The sequence below is a fragment of the Periplaneta americana genome, chromosome 10 (genome assembly GCF_040183065.1).
Source record: "Periplaneta americana isolate PAMFEO1 chromosome 10, P.americana_PAMFEO1_priV1, whole genome shotgun sequence".
Classification (NCBI taxonomy): Eukaryota; Metazoa; Arthropoda; class Insecta; order Blattodea; family Blattidae; genus Periplaneta; species Periplaneta americana.
This window is the reverse complement of record NC_091126.1, coordinates 173,640,492-173,664,652: the sequence shown is the minus strand read 5'-3', so window position 1 is coordinate 173,664,652 and position 24,161 is coordinate 173,640,492. Positions and strand designations below refer to the sequence as shown.

The 24,161-nt window shown below is 34.5% G+C and overlaps 1 protein-coding gene and 2 long non-coding RNA genes across 4 annotated transcripts in view; 1 reads left to right on the top strand and 2 right to left on the bottom strand.

The window, feature by feature from the left end:
• Positions 1-24,161, bottom strand: part of Ipo9 (Importin 9) — a 105,128-nt gene that overhangs the window by 22,323 nt on the left and 58,644 nt on the right. For both annotated transcript variants that reach the window (XR_011334608.1, XM_069838415.1), the window contains exons 12-16: positions 20,596-20,674; positions 18,108-18,245; positions 12,840-12,979; positions 9,461-9,736; positions 768-934 (exon numbers count right to left, since the gene is read on the bottom strand). Coding sequence is in view for 1 of the 2 variants with exons in the window: in XM_069838415.1 (XP_069694516.1) it covers positions 768-934; positions 9,461-9,736; positions 12,840-12,979; positions 18,108-18,245; positions 20,596-20,674 (800 nt within the window). In the remaining variant the exon portion in view is untranslated. The remainder of the gene's footprint in view (positions 1-767; positions 935-9,460; positions 9,737-12,839; positions 12,980-18,107; positions 18,246-20,595; positions 20,675-24,161) is intronic.
• On the top strand, positions 2,451-4,000 carry LOC138708165 (uncharacterized). The gene is made up of 2 exons (XR_011334614.1): positions 2,451-2,873; positions 3,649-4,000. It is a non-coding gene; the product is annotated as an uncharacterized lncRNA (long non-coding RNA).
• Positions 4,763-9,430, bottom strand: LOC138708164 (uncharacterized). The gene is made up of 7 exons (XR_011334613.1): positions 8,137-9,430; positions 7,114-7,304; positions 6,821-6,879; positions 6,609-6,678; positions 5,832-5,893; positions 5,605-5,729; positions 4,763-5,263 (listed from the first exon to the last, which is right to left on the bottom strand). It is a non-coding gene; the product is annotated as an uncharacterized lncRNA (long non-coding RNA).

The following is a 24,161-nucleotide window of genomic DNA, read 5'->3' as shown; positions in this document are numbered from 1 at the left end:
CCCGCGTCCTCGTTGCTCCGATATGAACACTTGATTCTTTGATAATACCAAAGCGTCGCTAGGTAGTTTCTTTTATCGTTTATCGTTGCTTCAACGTGTATGTACCCTTATGAATCAGACAGTTATTTCTGATGAAGAGTAATGTTTTCATCGTACTTTCGTAAGATTTCCAATTTTTCCGATACAGAAAGCGTTTTTCGTTTAACACGCATTGTAATCACATTCAAAGACACTTCAATACACTAAAGGACAACAAACTGACCAGCAAAAATTTCCAGAATTTTATTATGGTCGAGTGAGGAATGCTGTTTGAGAGAGAGGGTTAGCAAGAGGGTGAGGTATTGTAACTGTATGTAGGCTTTAAAAGTGCAGGTAAGGAGTCGAATAAGAGAGTGTAATAAGAGGGTGGGGTATTATATAGTATGAAGGTTTAAATGCTCAGGTAAAGGGTCGAATACCAGTACTTTTCAGGTTAATGGCACCAGTAAGTTCAATGGCCAAAATGTTTCATTGCTGTTACAGTACATTGCTGAAAATTACATCGAAAATATTCCACAAAATCAGCGTATTATGCGGGACTTGAATGCAACAAACGAGGTATTTTTATTAAGGCGTTATATATCAAATGTGCAGGGACCGGACAAAAAAAAAGCGTATTACACGGGACAGCCTAATAAGCGGGCACATCTTATCGAGGTTTTACTGTATCTGTGAAATTAGTGATAATTATATGGTATTTGTTGGGATGGAAACTGTAACACACAAACCTAACTTTTCCTTCATAAGCTCCGTAGAAGAGGTGTTGCCGTGAACACCATTCTGTGAGAACAAACTGCAGTGCCGATTGACCAGTTGGACCGGGAACAGTAGACAAAAAATTGAGAACAGCATCGAGTTGCGTGTGTATCAGATGTGCATATACCATTACCAAACTCTGCAACACAATCCAACTACAGTTAAGGAAAATTAATGATACCGGTAATAGTCAAATGTGAAACAAACTATTTCTGAATCAATAACAAATTGGTTAATTTTACATTTCTTTAAAAAAATGCCTTTGAAGTACATTTTTAAGTACTCCAAAGGAAATAATTCACACCTATACACATCAATACTTTTCAACTTAAATGCAGCTGCTGTTATTTACCGAATTGTCTGACTAGAAACTCCATTTTCTACATCTATCACCTATGGTCTATTTTATACTAATTTATATTTTACTTAATTTCAGTGTTAGCAACCGATATGAGAATTTTCGTTTCATACAATAATTTTATCAATCAGATACTTAGCTGCAATGGCAGTTTCAAAAGGTGGGCATGTGCACCCACATCCATGAAGAAAATCTGAGTTTTTTTTTTTTTTTTTTTAATTTCAGAATAACGGAATCCAGACAAGAAAGAATTCTTCACTCCAAATGGACCAACAAGTTCAACATAAATTAGGAAAATCTGTTACAGTTTTAATAGTTTCAATATGCCAGTTTAATGATGTCATTCACAAAGAAGCTGAATTGCGTTACTTTTAAATAAAGAGTGGTTAATATTGTTTGATAGTTACTTTTACATAAATCATTTTAAATCAACAATTGGCAACTTCTGATGTCAATCAATGCTTCATATTTTCTTTCCTTGTCACTCGTTTTGCTTTGTTCCTTGTCCTCTCCATCTATCTCACAGATGTCACAATGATGTATGTGGTAAATAGTGCTAAAAATTACACACTTCGATTTCAGCATTAAATTATTCAAATTCTTGATTGACTGCACTTACCATTTGCCAAATAAAGCTTCAGATTTCCACATGTATTTAAAATATTAAATAGAACAATGAATAATCACATATATGTAACATCTGATGCCACATTTTAAATTTTTCTGATGCTTTAAAAGAGAATATGTGGTGAACACTACATGAGAATTTGTACAACATGCGCAGTATGTTATAACTGAAACTTGGAAAAATTCAAGTGGCCCGAATTTTGTTTCTGGGTCTGTATAAAGTATAGTCCGGATCAGCTTACTTCATACACTAAGAGTGAAACCTAACCATTTTTCTCCCATTACTACATATGCTAGTGGATTGTGGTGATTTTCTAGTTTGCAGGTGGAATTTTCACAAATATAAATTACACTTGGGAGAAAATTAAACGCAGAATAAATATGAGAAATGCCTGTTATTATTCGGTTCAAAAGATTTTATCATCCAGTCTGCTCTCAAAAAAGCTGAAAGTTAGAATTTATAAAACAGTTATATTAACAGTCGTTCCTTATGGTTGTGAAACTTGGACTCTCACTGAGAGAGGTACAGAGGTTGAGGGTGTTTGAGAATAAGGTGCTTAGGAAAATATTCGAGGCTAAGAGGGATGAAGTTACAGGAGAATCAAGAAAGTAACAGAATGCAGAACTGCACGCATTGTATTCTTCACCTGACAATTAGAAACATTAAGGGCCTGTACTACGACTCTCGGATAAAGTTCTAGTTTAAACTTATCCGGCAGATGGCATATTTATCCGGAAGTTGGGTTGTAATTGCGTACTACGACTTTTGGTTATGTGCAATCTGGAGGCTAAACTTCCAGATTAGCAATCCGGAAGGCAGAGTGGCAGATAGGCGTTATCCGGAGGTTGGAACTCGGTGTTGAAATCAAGATGACTGCACGTCGTACAGCTGGTGATTTGAAGGATCAATTTAATTTTGATACTGATTCTGATAAGTTCTGGAGCAGATGCTTCGTTATATCAGAACAGCAAAACGAATTAGGCTGCGTCCAAATAATTTTGAAGAGTGGGATGACGAGAAATTTTTTAGACAGTTTCGAATAATGAAACCTACTACATGAAATCTATTATCAACTGAAACAAGACACAGATCGTAAGTACACAGTTAATAATAAGCTACACTATTTCTTTAGGTATTACATTAATATTTTGTATATAATAGCACTATAATAATTATTTTGAAGTACAGTAACCTGTAATAGGCGTACAGTAGAAGTGAGGTTAGAATGTTGCTTCATGCAGGTGTTCTGTTGTCCTTACAAGGTATTAAGGTGATTGATATAATAATATAGGGCAACCTACAATAAGTTTCAAAATACTTTTATATAAAAAAATAATAATAACCGTATATAATATATCAAAATCCTTTATATGGTAAACTATCATTTCTTCACAATTGCGTTACCACTTTAAGATACAAATGTATTCACATATTTGGCTTCTAGTCAAGTCATATGTACTGTAAACGAAAGAAAAATTGAGTGCCGACACCAATTTCCCAAATAAAGGTGGAAAGTTGCTGTGAAAGTGGAGTCCGGTGGAGAGGTACGGGTAGGCAGGATCGCTCTGTCGAGATAGAAGGGGTAGGCGGCAGGGAAGGGCATCACATTCATTTCATTACTGTGTTTCCTTACTAATTAAAGGGAAAAGACAAGTTTTCGTAAGATCGAGTTAGTGACAGGTTAGGTTAGTATGATTTGCATATATTTACAATTGTCTAAAAAAAAAAAAAAAAAAGTCAAAACTACATCCAAACCTCTCTCTTCCAGGCTATCCTGTAGGGAGTCCTTGCCTTCTTTTGGTAACGCTATTGTAAAGATTTACCGGTAAAGGTGTAACCAAATCTAATTGTTTGTTCATTTTTCCAGAAATAATGCCTTATCTCCAATGGCCCAATTACTATTGGTATTGAGATTCTATGCCACTGGGAGAACATTGACAACAGTAGGAGATTTTTGTGGGGTCCACGAAGTTACAGCAGGAACTGTTGTCAATCGAGCTAGTGCTGCACTTGCTGCTTGGTTTAATTGAAGTGATGACTTTTAATGCTTCATTGGGAGTAGTTTTATTTGCTCCAGTAATTAAGTGCAAGGCTTGTTTTTTTCTTCCGAGGGATTCTATCTCTCTTTTTGATGCTGTTACGAATACTTCTGAATAGTATTTTAATACAGGTTTTATGTACATATTATAGGTCTTGATTAAAGTTTTCCTAGAACTGTCTGCTAGTTGTTTAGTCAACTCTCCGAAGATAGATTGGAATATCAATAAGGCATCACTCATGAGACAACTGTCAGGAGATAATGTGGTAGGGTGGCAAGTTCCCTTCTCCTTCCTTGCATATATCGCTCGCCAGTAGGAGTAGGCCTAACATATTTCACTAATCAGACTTAAGATATGCTTGCTATATATTATTATTTAACAAACTGTAACAGTTTATTGAATTTTAGACGTGACAGTTTTTCTTCATTTCCTGAAAGTTTTGGAATTGGCATTTATGTTTTGCAAGGGAGCTGTTTCATTCACGCTACGTCTAGTGATTCATGTATGCAAACATATTCATATCGTTACTTTTTAAATATATTTTATTGCTGGGATCCCTCACAGTGATCTCTTAACAGGCTAATGCACTGTATCTGCAATTCAAATTTATTTTACATAAGCAAAATATGGTAAAACAACATTTTTCAAGAGGCACATTAATTGAACCGTCGGCTGGAACAACGTTATAAGTTACATTTGGTCAAATTTACAGGAGCTGCAAAAATGTGTATGCGTACAACTTTGTTCTTATGAGGGTAGCAAACTTTTGAGTGGACAGTTGCAAGCCAAGGAGTATAGCAAGGTAACATGACATACAACATTATTACACGGAAACACACCGAATGAAAATTTTGTAACTTACAACGTTGTTCCAGCTGACGCTTCAATTGTATTCAGGTACTCTGTGAATGTGTAATTAAAACAAGAGAGATGGACTATAGCTGCAATTAAATTTAAAATTTATTTATTTATTTTGTGTAAACAAAACACGACATTTTTCAGGAGACACAATAAGCATAATCATTTATTACATCCACTGTCTCATTATATATGCTATGGTACATGTCATATTTACAAATTAATAATATGCAGGCTAATACATAAGAATACATAGTAACTGTAATTAAACACAACACAAATACAAATGCAAATACACAAAACTTGGAAAACTGTGGCAGAGCCAACTTCAGCTATAAGCCCCATTTGTTAGAGATCTGCACGGGCCATAATTCTTAGGCCCGGCCCATCTCGGCCTGATCTGAACCAGACCCGAACCCAACCAGAAACCTTAGATTAGCTTATAATTATCACCTGACTCGAACCTAATCCTGAAGACTAGCAGATAAAACAGAGACCATAGGGATCAAGAACAGCTGCAAGAGATTATCACTCCATTAGAAGGATGAGAAGAAGTAATCTTCCAGTCATCCAGGTCAAACAAATCTGGTCAACAAAATTAAACATATTTTTTGTTAAAACATAAAGAATGGGTGATTATTGTAGCATTTACTTTCTGCCACTAATTGAAGATGTCCTTGTAGATGGACCACCCATTAAAGAGGAGGAAAAAGTAATGTAAAAACTCCAAATGTTACTTTTGATATTCCAAACCCCATCTCTTTCCAAACATAAGGACATGACTTACTTTTATTTCAAATCATTCTTTGTTATAATGTTAGCATCCAACTTTCAACTAATGTATTTTTTAAAGAAATCGCTGTAGTAGTATTGAAGTTCATGCATTTCTAACATCTCAAGTATAATTAAGTCAACATTAGACTTACAGTTCACAGATGGAGAAAGATTTTTCAATGTGGCTAATGCATTCCTCAGAGGCTTGCTTTTTCTTTCTTTTTTTTTTTTAAGCATCCTTGGGGTGTAACTCGATCAGCTATTATCCCATTATCAGCTGAAATATTTAAGAGAGGGATATATGCTTATATTCAGACCTTTCTGGGTTTAGCCTATACTACTTACACTGAATAAACCAGTAATTTCACTTAAAACTTACTTTCATTACACTGTGTAGACACCCGTACAGTGGAAGACCTTCATCTGCTGCACCAGCTGACTCTGTAATATTTTAAGAGTGGAATTAATTCTTAAGATAATTAATTCTGGAGAAAGATGATGTTTTATCATAAATGTGTGGACACTTCAAAGTCAGCAGCTGTAACAGTATTGTATTTTCTAACGTGCTATTAATCCAAACTCATTTTTAACAATAAGAAAGTAAAGCTGCAATAAAAAAGAGAGAGAAAAAACCAAGCAGATAGTTCTATTGTAAATAGAGTGTAGTCAGTTTCTGTTTTATCTTATGAAAAGATATTTTTCAGTTTTTCTGTACACAAGAAATCATTCACAAGTTTCCTTACAGTAAAATTGAAATACAACTTAACATAATGTGGCCTAATCTGATTACAAACCCATTGCAGAGAAATCTCAAAATAAATTCTTCAGTTCAGTGTATTTTCTATTTTTAGGCCTACATTTATAAATTTCAAATTCTCACTCAAATCCCACATAATATTATAATACAATGATGTTTACTTTTTGTGACATCCATTTCTTGTGACCATTTCATCATTATGTACAATTTATATTTTAACATTTTTTTTTGCATCTAATTTATCTACTGCTTGCTACAGATTTCATATAGTATGTGTGTTAGTTTTATTTTCAACATGTTGGCTGAAAATGTGTTTACATGTTACAGCTATTTCAGATTGGAAAAGTAAGCATCATATGTAGAATGTGAAAGAACGTTTTGTAGTATAAATCAAATTACCTGGAGATATTGTTGGGATGTCCAGTTTCACTTCAAAAACTAAAGAATTGCACTGTGAACCTGAATGGTACTGTAAATAAAAAAGAAATAATACTATTATAATGTAATACCGACATTAAATTTGTATAACAATTTTCAAGAATCTAATATTTTTTTTTATCTCTAAAGCTCATCATCTCCTTCTTCTGACTCTTAATTCCTTACACACTAACCTCATTCGTGCTATTAGCTGCACTGGTATCAGTGGAACTTGGTTTAGTTACTACTTCGGCTGTAAAAAAAGTAAGTAAATAAATAAACGAGTGAATGAATGAATGAATAAATAAATAAATAAATAAATAATAAATAAATAAATAAATAAAAAGAATTCAAACTTGTGTTATACAATTTCCTCTGCTTATTATTTAATAATTGTATAACTTAACATATAAATGAACTTATGCATTGAATATGAATCAAAATCACTGAGAAATCACTCAATTGATAGGAGAATTAAATCACTTACCTTGGATAAGTTTGGATTTGGTTTTGCTTCAGTTGGAGGGGCTCCAATTGTTTGTAGCCTGCATTGTTTCTCTGCAGCAGCAATTTTATTAGTGTTCTTTTCCAAGAATTCAAATTTGCTTCTCAGCTGTTTTCAGGTCCTTGTATTTGTGCTGATGTTACTATATTCTTTCAATGCTTCATTCTATAATACTAAAAAGGAAGTAAAACTAGGTTAATTCCATATGCAATCTACAACATTAGGATATACTGTATTTCTCTTTTTCCCTTATCTAAGTTTCTATACCTAAATAAGCAAAAGCTTTTAATGGATGATTGTCAGTACAATATCAAACATATGACTATACTGTACATAGAAACTTTGGAAAAAAAAACTTAATATCTGCTGTTTCTGTGTTATTTTACGAGGTGATGAATGTGCATTACAAACAGATAGGCCTATTGCATTTTAGTGGAAACGTCTCTCCACCTCATGCTGTTCTTTTAAAAAATAACGTTAGGCCCTATCTGTGATCGAATGATATTATGGGCCTAATACAAAATATCTGCCCACTTATTAACAGTAAAATACGTAGGCCTAACATACTGAAATATTGATAATTTGCTAGGAACAATGTACCTTGCTGTACTAATGTTGGTTAGAAATCCCAGGCCAAAGACATCATTCATTATTATCAGTATCAGTGAACTTTTCTTTTTTAAACGAGTTATTGTGCCTTCGACCCATGATTTGCAGCCGTGAAGTACACTATTTCTAAAAAATTACCGAAATAGGCCCTATTCACTAATAATGTAGGCTATACAACAAACTGAAAGCACACTTAATATTAATTACAATACAAAAATAATTGCCACCTACACTTCTTGTGCAGTTACACGTGAATAAAACAATGATTATGGAGAAAAACGCACTTTTGCTGGAACCCGCACCAGTCCTGTTTAGGCCTATTAATTAAAACCAAAATACTATCATATGGTAGGAATTATTACTATTCGAAAAGAAACATAACCTTTAAAATCTTACCTTTTGCTTCCATGTAAAGTTTCTTCATACAGTATATGTAATTTTCTGTTCTTCACTCTGTTATTTTTTGGCTGGAGCTGCAGTATTATAATAAATAATAACAATAATGCTTACAATAAAACCTCTAAATAAATAGTACCATATAAACACGGAACATAAACATGAAATACGCGGGGAAAGGTATACCAACGTAATAAATTTCACTACATTTTCAGTAACTTCATTGCCAACGTAATAAAAATGTTACTATATCTTCCGGATAAGAATCCTGCAGTTAAAATCCGCTGGTAGTACAGAACAAAATATTTAACTTCCAGATTGCTAAACTGGAGTATACGAATCTGGAGCTTTAACAGGCGATCGTAGTACAGGCCCTAAATCCAGACGTTTCAGATGGGCAGGGCATGTAGCACGTATGGGCGAATCCAGAAATGCACATAGAGTGTTAGTTAAATAGCAAGGAGGTATCACTAACATTTGAACATTGCAATAATAATTGAGACAAATAATATAATAAGATAAAGTAGATGAGATAGTAGAAATATTAGTGAATACTAGTCAGAGATAAAATGGTTTTTAACGATAAACATAAAAGTAGGGATAACAGTATTGAAAGATGACAATGATAGTAGTAGAGATGGAGGAGTAGATGTAGACGCGAATGTTTCTATATAAGAGTAAGGTGGACAGTATTGCATAGTATTTGAAATTATATTGAGGGAAGATAAAGAAGGTTAATAGTTGTAAATACTGTACATCAGAAAGGATGGAGGAAGAACTAGACAGACGCAGGGTTAAACGTTAGATAATTGGAAGATTTGGGGAGATATAGATGATATAAAGGATATATGATGTAATGTAAGCAAGGTAGTGGTGGACCGTATGCAGAAATGTGAGGGAAACCACTACCTGAAAGACGTTTGATGACAATAAATACGAATATGAATATGAAAAAAGATATAGAGTGTTAGTTGGGAGGCCGAAGGGAAAAAGACCTTTGGGGAGGTCGAGACATAGATGGGGGGATAATATTAAAATAGATTTGAGAGAGGTGGGATATGATTGTAGGGACTGGATTAACCTTGTTCAGGATAAGGACCGATTGCGGGTTTATGTGAGGGCGGCAATGAATCTCCAGGTTCCTTAAAAGCAATAAGTAAGTACAGTAAGTATTATTATTATCATCATCATCATCATCATCATCATCATCACCATCATCATCATCATCATCATCCAACCCACACCTATTCTCTTCAGAATAAATATGACGAAGAATCCTATTCCTTTCAGTAAGATATCATCAACCTAAATGATATATGCTCACCTGTATGACACTAAGTGTCTCTGCTCTCTGCATCTTACTCAGTACAGCTTTGAGAAGAAGATCCAAGTTTTCACCAAGTATATTTCCCGCTTTGGTTATTAATGTAGTAATCAGACGGCCAACAAATGTTGCAGTATATTCTGAAGAAGAAGGATTTAGAAGTAGAGCCACTACCTGCAGAGTGTACCATAAACCTGTGTGACCTTCACTGTCTTGGTGATTACAAACTTGCTCTGGAGAAATAGAGATGTATGTACGTAAACATTCACCACCACTCTGAAACAAATTTACAAATGGTAAGAAATCAGCAAAAGTTTAATTTTCGTATTTAAGCTCAGCAACATGCGGCAAAATTTCATAGAGCAACACTGCAGTGGTTAAACTTTCCTACCACAATTACAGTAAAAACAATACTGCAAATACAGTTTCAGTAGAATACAGAGCATTTAAGAATATTTAAAACGGAAACTTTTAGCATATTATTACGCTCAAAACACTGTTAACTTATTCTGTAATTATTCTTTTCACACTTTTTATATTTATAAAAAAGTAAGAGCCAAAATGTGTAAAAAATTTCTAGGAATACCGGAGAATGCTTGTAACCTGGCAGCGTTATTAGAGATGGGAACCGATTCGAGTCTGGGAATTATTCTAGAAAGAAAAATAAAATATTTAGGGAATATTCTGTGTAGGAATGATTCGGCAGTTATGAAAACATGTATCTTTTTTATGAAAGCCGCTAATTGGAAATCGAATTGGCTGAATGAGCTGGAAAGTGAAATAAACAGATTAGGTCTAAATTGGCTATGGAGAGAACTAGGGTCTACAAACACGAAAACTATTGGAAGAATAGTAAAAGACAGGGCAAACGAAATTTCAAGACAAGATATTTTTAGTAATATGAAAGACCTAGGATCACTAAAATACTATAGGGAGGTTAAGCAGTTTTGGGAACAGGAAGAATATGTTAGACTAAATTCAAGGGAAGAGAGAACGGGAATAGCATGGTGGAGATTAGGTATCTGGAGACTCAAGAATAGAAGAGGGAACATAGAGAAGGATAAATGTCCTTTGTGTGGACTAGCTGAAGACGCAATACATATTGCGTTAAAGTGTCAGGCAACGAATGATTTGAGAAACAGTTGGGTGGATAAAAAATTTCTACAAATAAACGCTATAGTAGTTTATAAAAAAAATGAATGGTCACCTAAACGCAAGCATTCTGCATAAATTAGGAAAATTTCTGTTTAGAGTTAAAATTAGATGGGAAGAGAAAGTTAAAGCTCTAACGGAGATGGAATTATAAATGTTGAGGAGTTACACGATAAGAAACTACGAAGAGTAGTCAGCGAAGTAATAGAATAATTCTTAAAAGAGTAGGAGTTTTAAATAAAAGAGGTATATTTATTAGTTGATTATTATTATTATTATTATTATTACTTTTATTATTATTCTTATTATTATTATTTTTTATTATTAGTAGTAGTATTATTGTAAACAGAGGATACTTATAAGTTCAAATGTATTAATTTTTTGTTATATTTGTATAGAGAGTGATGGTGGATTAAGAACTGGAATACATCTAATCCGCCATGATGTGAACAATGATTGATGAAATAAATAAATAAATAAATATTTATAAAAAAACTTTGGTCTCCATTATAACATTAACACTTTTAGCATTACACTTTTTTTTTACAGAAATAAGAAAAACAATTATTCATGAAATGTATGTGATTTTTATTACTAGTAATTCTGCCGGACACAATATTATCACAGTCTAGTATATACAGTCGCGAAGCTTGGGGTGATTTTTTGCATTTCTCGCGATAGTTGCTAGCTGCTTGGAGCGCTGTGTGTACTAGGAACAACAGACTGTGTCACTACCATCGTGATCTAATACAGGCCGTAAGGCAGACCATGTAACTCGCTTAACCCGATCACGAAGGGCGGCGTTTCAACCATATAAATTAATTGGAATGCATAAAAAGTAACATATATTTCTCTAAAATGTAGTGTAATTGCATTAATAAAATTTAAAACAATGATTATGAGACAATTGAGACATAATTCCTTGCGAGTTAAGATGTAATATTATTTTTGGTGAAAATTACGTTGTTCGTATGTGTAATAGACCTGTCTTTATTTCGATTAAATATTGCGAAATTATTGTACATTCATTTATGCACGATTCAATAATTTTCAGTTGCACCACACGAATATTTAGATATTTTGAAATTATAGGTTATGTTTACTGTCCCAGTCGCCCATTTCTGTCTAATTTTAGTGGTCTCCAATGCCCTGCCATTCATATGGAAATATTATAGGTTATGTTTACTATATCTTATATTCCTAAATTCGCAATTATACATTATAATTAAGCATAATGTCATGTATGATACTCCGCACATTCAATTTGTCTGTATTTTAATACTACTATTGAGTATTGAATTATTGTATTTATTTACTACTTAAGAGACAAAGTAACAATCGTACGTACACTAATTTCATAAGAGTGGTATGATAAATTTTCTGTCTTTATCAAGGAAGGTAGATGTGCTATATTAAAATCACAATATAAATTCTTTTTTATTAAACCTCAAACTAGCTTCCATTCTAAACTTAAAATGTTGATGCTAAAAGATTATGTTAACATGTAAAATTCTCTTCACATTAAAATAACACAGTTTTGTAATTATTTCTGCAACATATTATGCAACAAGAAGTAAAGGGAACTCATGGACACATTACACTAAATAAAACTTAGCTATGATACGCAATAAAGTTACAATATAATAATTCACTCAGCTCCATACACTGAAATAGAAAACCCGAACATATATTACGGCCTGGTCTAGATCGAAAAGGCATTGACTGTGCCGTATTTCGCTTTGTTGTGAAAAGTTGTGTAAACTGTGAAATGTTCGTTATCGGTTGTAATAACTGTAAATGGCTAAAATAAAATAATTTGAGTAATAATATGGGACAAGAAGACGTTTGTGGCACTATAAATTCTAAGAAAAAGAGGTCAGAGTTATCCTTCCGAAAGATCCAGGAAGGTGAGTTTATAAAGTATAATATATACTTTATGATAATAATATATAAACCTTATGTATTTCGTATTTCAATAGTGGAAGGAAGGTGTTAATTTTTCAAAAGAACACAATATAAAAAGTACAATACATTTTATTGTCTGCTAGGGAAAGTCTGTGATGAGGCGATAGTAGCGATCCTGGTGGCTAGCAACTATCTATGGATGCATATTTCAACTGTCTATGTTTGCATATTTAGTAAGTATTGAGCTTCGCAACTGTACATACTAAACTGTGGTATTATTCACAAGTGGCAAAGCAAGGACATGAGAGGAACATTTATATACCTGCATAGTTGAATTGTCATCTGTCCTCAAGATGCACTGAAGAGCAGCAGGAAAGGCTGTATTCATAAGAGTGTCACTCAATGGAGGCTCAGAATACCGGACAAGTGTTTGTAGGACGTCCAATGCAACAGAGTGCAAACCTGAATATAAAATATAGAAGCTGCATTACTACACCACTAACATTTTAAACAGTAACACAATAAATTCTAATCTAATGTAACAAACAACCTACAGTGGAAGCTTTGTATCATGTATGATTGAATTAACAAGCAATATTTGTATCATGTACGATTTCATTAATAATGTCCAGATATGTGACAGAGGAGACAGCTTCAAATTTCTCATTTGCATAAAAGATTGCATACATCAATGGTTTGTATTTCTTGATTCGCGAGTCAACCCCTTAATATACAATCAGGTCGGAGAGGTAAGGTATAACCTCCCTCACCTTATATATATAAAATGGATTTATTAATTTGTCCTACAGAATAATCTCTGTAATTTGACAATTAATATTTGAGGAGAAAAATTTTTTTCCGGCGCCGGGAATCGAACCAGGGTCCTTGATTCTACGTACCAAGCGCTCTGACCACTGAGCTACGCCGAATTCAATCCACAGCACCGGATCGAACTCTCCTCCTTCAGTGTTCCCCTTTGTGACCTGACTCCAAGTTAGGCATATATGTTGACGTATGTCTAGTGTTAACTGCCATTATACTAGGAGTGCACTCAGTTGAGTGACTTATTTGGCCAGGATTCCGCAGTTATGATGCACTGCTAGCTATGAGAATATCCGGTGCTGTGGATTGAATTCGGCATAGCTCAGTGTTCAGAGTGCTTGGTACATAGAATCAAGGACCCGGGTTCGATCCCCGGCACCAGACCGAATTTTTCTCCTCAAATATTAATTGTCAAATTACAGAGATTATTCTGTAGGACAAATTAATAAATCCATAATATTCTCATAGCTAGCAGTGCATCATAACTGCTGAATCCTGGCCAAATAAGTCACTCAACTGAGTGCGTTCCTAGTATAATGGCAGTTAACACTAGACATATATGTCAACATATATGCCTAACTTGGAGTCAGGTCACAAAGGGGAACACTGAAGGAGAAGTGTTCGATCCGGTGCTGTGGATTGAATTCAGCATAGCTCAGTGGTCAGAGCACTTGGTATGTAGAATCAAGGACCCGGGTTCGATCCCCGGCGCCGGACCGAATTTTTCTCCTCAAATATTAATCCCTCACCTTAGCCATCACTTGTTCATTCAACGTTAAGCAGTTTGGGTATCCTTCCTCCCTTTTGCCCTGTGTTGTGGGATGCATTTTATATACTGGCTCATATTGTACACAGTCTTCAAATAGACATTCATCTGTGAGTGTGCGGCTGCACATAGCTGATGAAAGCACGCTGTTTGCCGAAAGAGTCAGATATTCAAGCACATAGATTGCTCATGCAAATTACAAAAACCACCTACCTTTGTCGTAGATGACGTTGGAAATGATGTCCTTGTGCCACCACACATCTCTCACACCTTTTAAGAAAATATCCAGTAACATATATTAGTTCTTCTGAAATTGCTCCAATTTCCCTTCTTATATTGTCTTTCAGTTCTTCCAAAGTATGCAGGTTATCCCAATACACTTTATTTTTTAATCAATCTTCTTAATGTATCCAGCTGTTTGCCGACAGTCCACTATAGTCCACTGTAGTATATTCAGTTGTTGTTTTTCACGAGAAATGAGGGATATTTTGATCGGTGTTCATTATAGATGCCTGTTGCTAGTAGCCAGAGTTGGGGTGTAGTCAATATATACTGCAGGGCTGTGTCTTCTGCAACTGGTACTGATGATTTTAATTCACTTCTTTTGTGATTTATGGGTGGACAGTATAGAAGAATGTGTTCCAGATCTTCATCATGATTATTACACCACAGACAAGTAGAATTATCAGAAATGTGAAATCGGTGTAGGTACAATTGTGTGACAATGTGACCTGTTCTGGCTCTTGTTAAAAATGTTTGAACATGTCTGGGCAAGTTTTTGTACATTTCCAGGTCATTTGGTTTCTTTTGTACAGACTGTAAAATTTTTCCTTTGTCAGAGGAGAGCCAATTGTTGATCCATAGGTTTGTAAAATGAGACTTTACTGAAGAAAAAGCACTGGATAGAGTTATCACTTGAAGTGTTGGTTGCAAATATGTTGCCTGTTTTGCAATATTATCGACTTTCTCGTTTCCAGGTATACCACAATGACTAGGTATCCATTGAAATGTTATTTCCCTTTGGAGTTCTTTTAGTTTACGTAGTTGTTTCTGAATTGGAATAATTCTATGTGCATATAGGTTTGGTACATATTTAATTATATTAAATATAGCCCCCTTGGAGTCGGTAAGTATGCAAATAGATTTTTCAGAAATTTGAGTAACACACTGAAGAGCAGCATCAATAGCTAGCAATTCAGTGTCAAGACTGGAGGAGGATGTACATGGTATGAAATAACTTTCTTGACATTTTGGAATATAATACCCTGCTCTTGATGTCCCACTATTAGGATTTAGAGATCCATCTGTATAAATTTGAAGGTGATCCTTATATGTGCTGCAGAGTAGTTTCATGGCATCTAACTTAAGAATGTTAATTTTTTTAAGTTCCCCCATAAACGGAAATTGTATACAACAAGATCTTGGAATCGTGGTGACCATTTTTCCTTACTGAAGACCCTAGCTTATAAAATTTCCACAATTAATGCTAACGAGAGATCAGCTCTTTGTGCTGTACCAGAGTCCTGTTGAAAAAATGGCTGTGTAAATTCAACGTCATAATTCTTCTAGGAATGGTGTGATTATGTTATCTCTGTACCTCTGCCCATTCAAAGTATTAAAACAAATATACGCTCTACAATTCTGTAAGCATTCACTGTGCAACACACACCAATTTTTTGGTCATGGAATGACATTTCATGTACAAGATCAGGTTTTCCTGCACTACAGTAAGTTATATTTGTTCTGTGCCATTACATTACCATGTGAATGAAACCATCCGTGAAAAAAATTAAATGTGGATCAACATTATCCAACGCCCAATTACAGAAATTCATTCTACTCACATTATCACGTGACTGCTTTTTCTGAACAAATGAAGTGGTACATTGCTATTTGTTGTTAGACACATTAATTTTGAGATCTTACATTGGATATTCTTGTAATACTGTATGCGGTTTCTATTTACGGGGAACTCAAAAAATAAACTAAGCTGTATTGGAATAACCTGCATATGTTGAGAACTCAGAGACAATATAAGAAGGGAAATTGTAGCAATTTCGGAAGAACTAATGCGTGTTAATGCAAATTTTTATAAAGGTGTGAGATGTGTGGCAGCACAAGGACATCATTTCCAACATCATCTACGACAAAGGTAGGTGGCTATGTAATTTGCATGAGCTATCTATGCGTCTGACTTACTCTTGGTTTCACAAGTAAAGAACCTTCGTTGCAGGGCTGGGTTCAGGAAGCCATAAATCTGACTGACACGCTCCCCCAATTAGTGAAACTGTGGACAAAGATGCCGCCAGGAGACCGCCGAGAATGCTGTGTTGTGAATTTTCCATTTTTGAAAGAATCCAACCAGTTGCAAAAGAAAATACATTTAAAGAGTCCAGCCAAGAGCAAACATGGCAACAGCTTCCCCTAACTGGCCTGTCAATCACTGTCATCTGTGCAGAAGTGGTGTGAGGCCAGGGTTCTTTACTTGTGGAGCCGAGAGTAAGTGGCTATGAATATCTGATTCTGCCGTCAAACAGCCACCATGCACAAAAGGCACGAACATCTATTTGAAGGCTCTGTATAATGGTATTTGTTAGCTGAATTTTATTACAAATTTGTTTGTCTGGAACTTATGAAATATGGGTTGGGGACAATTCGCCACAGAGGCAACTCACCACATAATTGAAATTTGTACCAAAGACAATTCGCCACACATTAAAATTCCTGTGAAAGGCAATTGGCCATATACTAAAATTCGCAACAATTTATAATATATTTCTGTGGTAACACAAGACAAATCCAGAAGCTGTAAACTAATTTGGACTATGGCGGAAGAAATTCGCTTCAAAAAACCAGAAAGAGGCTCTGACAAATTAATATATCTTGGCTACATGTACACCAGACTTAGAGAAAATAAGAATGGAGTTGTTTGGTGCTGTGACATGCGTGGCGGGTGTAATGCAACAGTCACGTTATCAGAAGATGGAAGCAGTGTCGTCAAAGAACCGTCTGAACACAAGAATCATTCTGCAGACTGGGGAAGGATTAAGGCATAGAGAACATGAAGGCAAGGGCGGGGACTTCCCGAGAACCAATGTCTGTCATTATTCAAAATGAGTTACAGCGTATTGCAAGCGAAGCCAATGTGAATCTACCGAAGAAACATCTATTAAAAAAACTGTGCACCGTGCCAGGAAGCTGCACCTACCACCTGAACCAAGGAATATTGACGAAACTGAACGTTATAGCCGACAGATACACTAAGACCGTACAAGGAGAATGGTGGTTGTTGTATTTTGAACTGGAGGACAACGTGAAAGTTATATTTGCCACGAATTCACATTTAAATAAATTGTTATGGTCCCATTTTTGGATAATGGACGGGATCTTTATGTCTGCTCCTTCAATCATGCTGCAACTTTACACTATACATGCCAATGTACAAGGGGAATGGATGCCTGCAGTAATGATGCTGATGGAATGGAAAACCAGGGAGGTGTATGAAACACTTTTGAGTATTGAAACGAGAAGTAGAGCGACGTTTTGAACATCAATTAAGCCCAAGATTCATATCAATTGATTACGAAGTAATTGTTATAAACTGTTATAAATGATTTATCTTTGTACCTCGGTGTGGCAAATTGTCTATTTGTGGCGAATTGTCTATTTGTGGCGAATTGCCTATCTGTGGTGAATTGTCCCTATTACCAATTTTCTGTGACCAATTCTCCCAGTTACCAATTTTCTGTGGCAAATTGTCTGGAACCGATGAAATATAGCTAATGTACTGCCACAAAACAACTTTTACCAATTCTCATATTTCCTATTAAATCAGATTTTTTTTTTCATAAAAGCACAGTGACGACTTTTAACACCTTGAATCGTTCTTAGCAAACTGAATATACGAACACTGTACCTGAGAGCATGGTAACATTCCACTACCCAATGTCACTGTGAACATGTTATCTTTGAACAGACTATTTAAATAAAGGTTCCTCATACCTGATGGAATCTTATCCACAGGAGCATTTAGAATACTAACAAGTGTTGGCACTAAACGTTGTTGAAGAGGAGCTAGACATTCTGGATTTTGTGACAACTCCTTAAAAACATCTTGGGCTAACATAATTATCACAGGATCTGCAAAATTATGCAAGATATTAGAACTGTGTGTCTGAAATTAGAACTACACAGCATTACATTACAATACATTCAAAATATATGATAGTTAAATTCGAATACGGTACTATTAATATGCCATGATCATCATCATCATCATCATCATCATCATCATCATCATCATCATCATCATCATCATCATCATCATCATCATCATCGTCATCGTCATCGTCATATATGCACAAACAAAGTTTGAAATATCTATACTAATAATAAATCTGTAGCCGAAATTTTTCTGGTGATTTTCGATTTTCCAAAAATAATTGGTCCTAAGATATATAATTAACCGCCCTGAAACCGAAAATCGCTTTTTTGAAATTTTTGTTTGTATGTTTGTCTGTCTGTCTGGATGTTTGTTACCATTTCACATGATAATGGCTGAACCGATTTATATGAAAATTGGAATATAAATTAAGTTCGTTGTAACTTAGAATTTAGGCTATATGGCATTCAAAATATTTTATTTAAAAGGGGGGTTATAAGGGGACTTGAATTAAATAAATCGAAATATCTCCCTTATTATTAATTTCCATGAAACATATTACATAACAAAAGTTTCTTTAAAAATAATTTCCGATAAGTTTTATTCCATGCAAAATTTTGATAGGACTGATATTTAATGAGAAAAATGAGTTTCAAAATTACAATAACAACGCCATCTAAGGCGGTGTAATGAAATAAAAAACAAATGACTTCGTCTATAAGGGACCTTGGACAACAACAATCGAAAGCTATGAAACATACGGTAGCCTAAAGAGAATGTTTCTGTGTTTGTTTGAAGTAATATCGGAAGCTAAATTAACCGATTTGTATAATTAATCATTAATTCACCATTGGAAAGTGTAGTTTCTCTAGATGGACATAATGCTATAATGTTATTACAGTAACTTCTGAGTGAATCGAGGACAGGTAAGATTAAAATAGCTTCTTATGCACAGAAAACTTGATAGGCATTCGTTTCCTGTATTTCCTAAAATAATTTTTATGACTGGATCAAAATGATCGTATTTTAATTTTTTTAATACAATTTAAATTAAGTAACATAATAAACGATTTATCCTTCTATCAAACACAAATGTTCCCTGGATCAAATGTCCTATTTTAATTATGTAATGACTTTATATTTATTTCTAATGAGTGCAGCGGAGCGCACGGGTATGGCTAGTACATAATAAAACAAGGAATATGCAAAAGCATGCAAAATTCAATTTTGTAGGATTCACTGTCTTTCTAAGAAACAAAATATGAATAATTTATTAGGTACGTGAATGTGGTTCTCTCTTTATTATTTTACATTAAGATTAAATATGTACAGATTTTAAGTGGTGCCATATTGCTATCACTTGTGAGGTTCAGACCTGTCTTTGGACAGTTGACTAAACAACAATGTACAGCTTTCTTTGTTTACCTTACTTTTTCCGGTTGAAAAAAAAAACAGCAACAAGATTTTCAAGGTTCTCTGTTGCCATACTTTGTTATCTACAAGGATATTTTCGAATGCTGTTAAATGGTTCAACATCACATAAGGTTTCTGGACAAAATTTTAGTGCACCAATTGTGAATTTGTAACATCCAGGTTCAAGAAAGCCACACTTTCTTGGCACAAGATCTTCTTTACTTTGAGCACAGTGCTATAACCAGGATTTTTTGATAGCACCATGACTAATTTCCTTTTACAGCTTGAACAGATTTTCCCCACAAGTGAAAATCAATACTTTTCAATTTTTATTTAGTTGCAGTACCTTACAATATTGAATAATGGCACTGACCTCCTGTCATATAGCTGTGATTCACTTATCAATATACAAAATTTTTACACAAACAAAGAAAGGTTTATTTATATTACATACACAGGCTATTGCTAGTACATACAGTATATTCAATCAACATAAATGGCCCAGTAAAAGTACTGAAAATAATGAAGTTAACTAAACATTAAATGCTTCAATTGTAATTTAGTTTCAAAAGGGTCTAAGTGCACAGTACTAGGTTTGTGAAGCATTGGCACATAAACCCAATGAAGGAGTTGTTAGAGACAGACCCAGCGCTATCTCGTGGAATAAATTGGTACTAATGTAGGTTTCGGTAATCCATATATCATTCTGAAATTCATTGGTCAGGGCACATGGATTCATTTAAAAGTACTAGCTGTGAAATCATGATTTTGGCACTTAGTCCCTTATGAAACTAAAATCTTCAATTCTGTATGTGATATTTTCTATTCGACAATTTCCTTAAGTCTAGTCACATGAAAAAGTAATACCAAAGAATTAATTAATTTAATTTAACGTAAAAATAAAATAACACTCACCTGAATTATATTTAAGGAAGACTGCTATTGCAAGGGATGTCACTTTAGACTCGTATGATGCAGTGAAATTTCTATCGATCTTGAAAAAAAAAAATTGCATTTTAAATTACACTTTAACACTATGTATGTACATGAATAGTTTGCATAGAAACAAAATACACATTAATACCATATGAAAATCTTACATATGCACTAGGCTGTAACGAATTCCCCCCCCCCCCCCCGAATTTGAAAATGTGCCACATTTAAGAAGTTTCATACTGACCTCATATGAGTGCACAACAAATCTGAACAGATCCAATAACATTTCAGAGAGAAGCAATGCCTTAAATATTTAACCTCTTCCCTTACTATATATTTTACCAGTTTTGTGAAAAAAAAGTGTCATATTTCTTTATTTTCGTAAAGAGGTCATTTAATATTGCAGAATCACTGTACATTAGAGTTGGGTCGATTCGTGAACGAATCGTTCATTCAAATGACTAATAATAAAGAATCGTAAGAATCAATTCGTGGTATCAACGAATTGTCGTTCAAAAGAATCATAACGAATCATCGTTCAAAAGAATAGTAACGAATTGACATGGTATCGCAACCCACGATTCTATTTACTTGTTTAATGTAACCTATCAGCGGACATTTCCGAACCATGCCGAATGCTCCCGAGCGAGAGTGAAATCAAAATATTGCATTTGTTAAGTATGAAATATAATGAACACGAACCTGAAACTTGCATAGTTAAATAGAGATGTAATGCAACAAATGTACTTCATAATAAGGTTCAGCTGATAAATTATAATTTAGAAACATTATCTTGGGTAATTTTGTAGACTAATGGAGGTCATGCTGAATGGTTCCAGCCAATGAGAAAGAGACAATCCAATGTCTCGCCTCTTATGCCATCTATGAGAGAGATGTAGAACGTTTTTGTTCTACGCGTGGTTTGCAAAGGAAAGTGTCCTGTAAGTCGTTCGTTGAAGAATTGTTGGAATCGCAGAGTAGGAAGAATCGTGAACTCGTTGATGATTCAAAAGAATAGTTTGAATCGCAGACTGAGAAGAATCATGAACGAATCGTTAGAATCGATTCGTAATGTATGATTGAATCGTTGGAATCGACTTCTGAAAAAGAATCGTGTTGCCCAACTCTACTGTACATCACTAATTTTCTTACATACTTAAAAAATCACTATGAAATAGACATTCGGACTCAAACGAGTTAACTCGGGATAATAAGGGAAGTGGTTAAAAACACTGCAAAAATGTAAATTTTCAGTAACTGTACCATGTAACGGTCTGCAAACCTGTATTCTACAGTTCGATTTTGTGCTGTTTGATATTCTACAGTTGTGGATTTCTTTCTGTGAAAATTGGTGGTCCATGGCAAGGGCATGAGTTCAGTGGAGCATGATAGAATGGCATCGTGTCTAATGATGTGGGTTGGGGTCGTTCATACAGTAGTACAGTCCATTCAAAAGACAGTAGCAGATTAGAGGTTTTGTTCTCTGTTATTTTAGGTAAAATATAAAATAACAAAGCAGGATGCTACAATGAGAAAGACAGCAAGTAGGTATCAAACTTGAAGCAATATTCGGTTTAGCAGAGAACCGGAATTCGAGAGTTCTGCCAACATTACGAGACATGATGGGATAGCTATTATTTTATACACGTCTAAGTTTGAAATTAGAAGGAAGTAAAGGACCAGTGAAAAGTAAAATTTGTAATGTTTTTGCAAAAAAAGTGAAAGAAGTATTGTTAAAGGCATCTATGTCAACAGTCTAGATGCGGCAGATCCACCAAATGATCATAGATTACCACAATAAAATTTTCAACATTAAGAAAATCTATCAAACTTTACATTATGTAATATTGTAGTAAACTGTGTAAAGTGCCAGAAAAAGAGAGAGCCTTTTTGACTGACGAAAGAATAGTAAGGAAAATAGCTATTGATAATGTAGATGTCGCCACAATTAAACAAATTGAAGCAAAAGAAAACAGAAAATCCCAGAAAAGAAAAATGAGTGAAATGATGGTAAAATCACATACTGGTACTTCAGATACACTGCAGCAGAATGTACTTCGAGTACTTAACGAAACATCAGGAACAAATTTGGAAACTGACAGTGATTTTCAATGGAAATATCAATTAGAACCGAAAAAGAGGCCACAAACACATAAAATTAAGAACTGGTTGTGACAAAACAATCACAAAAAACCAAAGAACATTAATAAGGGAGTCAAACAGGGATATGGACTATTGCCTAAATTATTTAAATCTATATTAACAAAATTGTTGAAGAATGGAAACAAATCATAAATAATGGCATTCAAAGAAATGAAATCCAAATTGTATTGTACACCAATGAGCAAGTTATACTTGCCAAATCTGAAGACGAACTACAGAAAACTGCTAAAGAATTAAATAAAATTTGTCAAAAATATGATATGAAAATCTCGAACTCAAAATCAATAGGGATATGTGATAAACACCCACGGAGAGTAAAAATTGTTATTAACAACCCATCACCATAAAAAAGAGCTTGTTACGAAACCCCAAAATAAGCCTCGGAATTTGGGGCTAAGAGGGATGAAGTTATAGGAGAATGGAGAAAATTACACAACGCAGAACTGCATGTATTGTATTCTTCATCTGACATAATTAGTAACATTAAATCCAGACGTTTGAGATGGGAAGGGCATGTAGCACATATGGGCGAATCCAGAAATGCATACAGTGTTAATTGGGAGGTCGGAGGAAAAAAGATCTTTGGGGAGGCCGAGACGTAGATTGGAGGATAATATTAAAATGGATTTGGTGGAGGTGGGATATGATTGTAGAGACTGGATTAACTTTGCTCAGGATAGGGACCGATGGCAGGCTTATGTGAGGGTGGCAATGAACCTCCGGGTTCCTTAAAAGCCGTAAGTAAGTATTAATGATAAATAACAGAACAAATGTCTAATTTCGCATATTTGGGAAGTCTAATATCAAGTTAAGAAAAAGACATGAACATTAAATTACAAAAATATAACAAAATCAATGGTACAATTAAATGACACTTGGTAAACAAAGGTTAACTGAGACTAAATTACGGTTAGATAATATCACGTCAAAACCAACTTTATTATATGGCAGTGAAAATTGGATGCTAAATACAAGAGCTACAGAGAAATTGGAAGCAGCACAAATGAGATTTTTAAGACCATTGTTAGGCCTGACGAGATTGGATGATCAAAAAATGTAGATATCCGCAAAAATTAAAAGTTGACAGTATAACTGATAAAGTTAAATGTTACCAGAAAGAAATGGTTTCAACACATACCTATCCCAAAATTAGCTCTACAATATAAACATATGGCAAAAGAGATTCGAAAAGACCATGAACATTTTCTAAAGTTTTTACGGACAGGTCATGGAGAACCTAAGCTGGACTAGTTCATGATGATGATTTATTTTAGTCATGTGGTTTATGGTGATTAGCAACTGTTTACATGCTTCCTATAAGCAATTCGCTGTTTCCACAGATTGATTGCCCACCCACATGTATTACAGTCACCAGGAAAGAC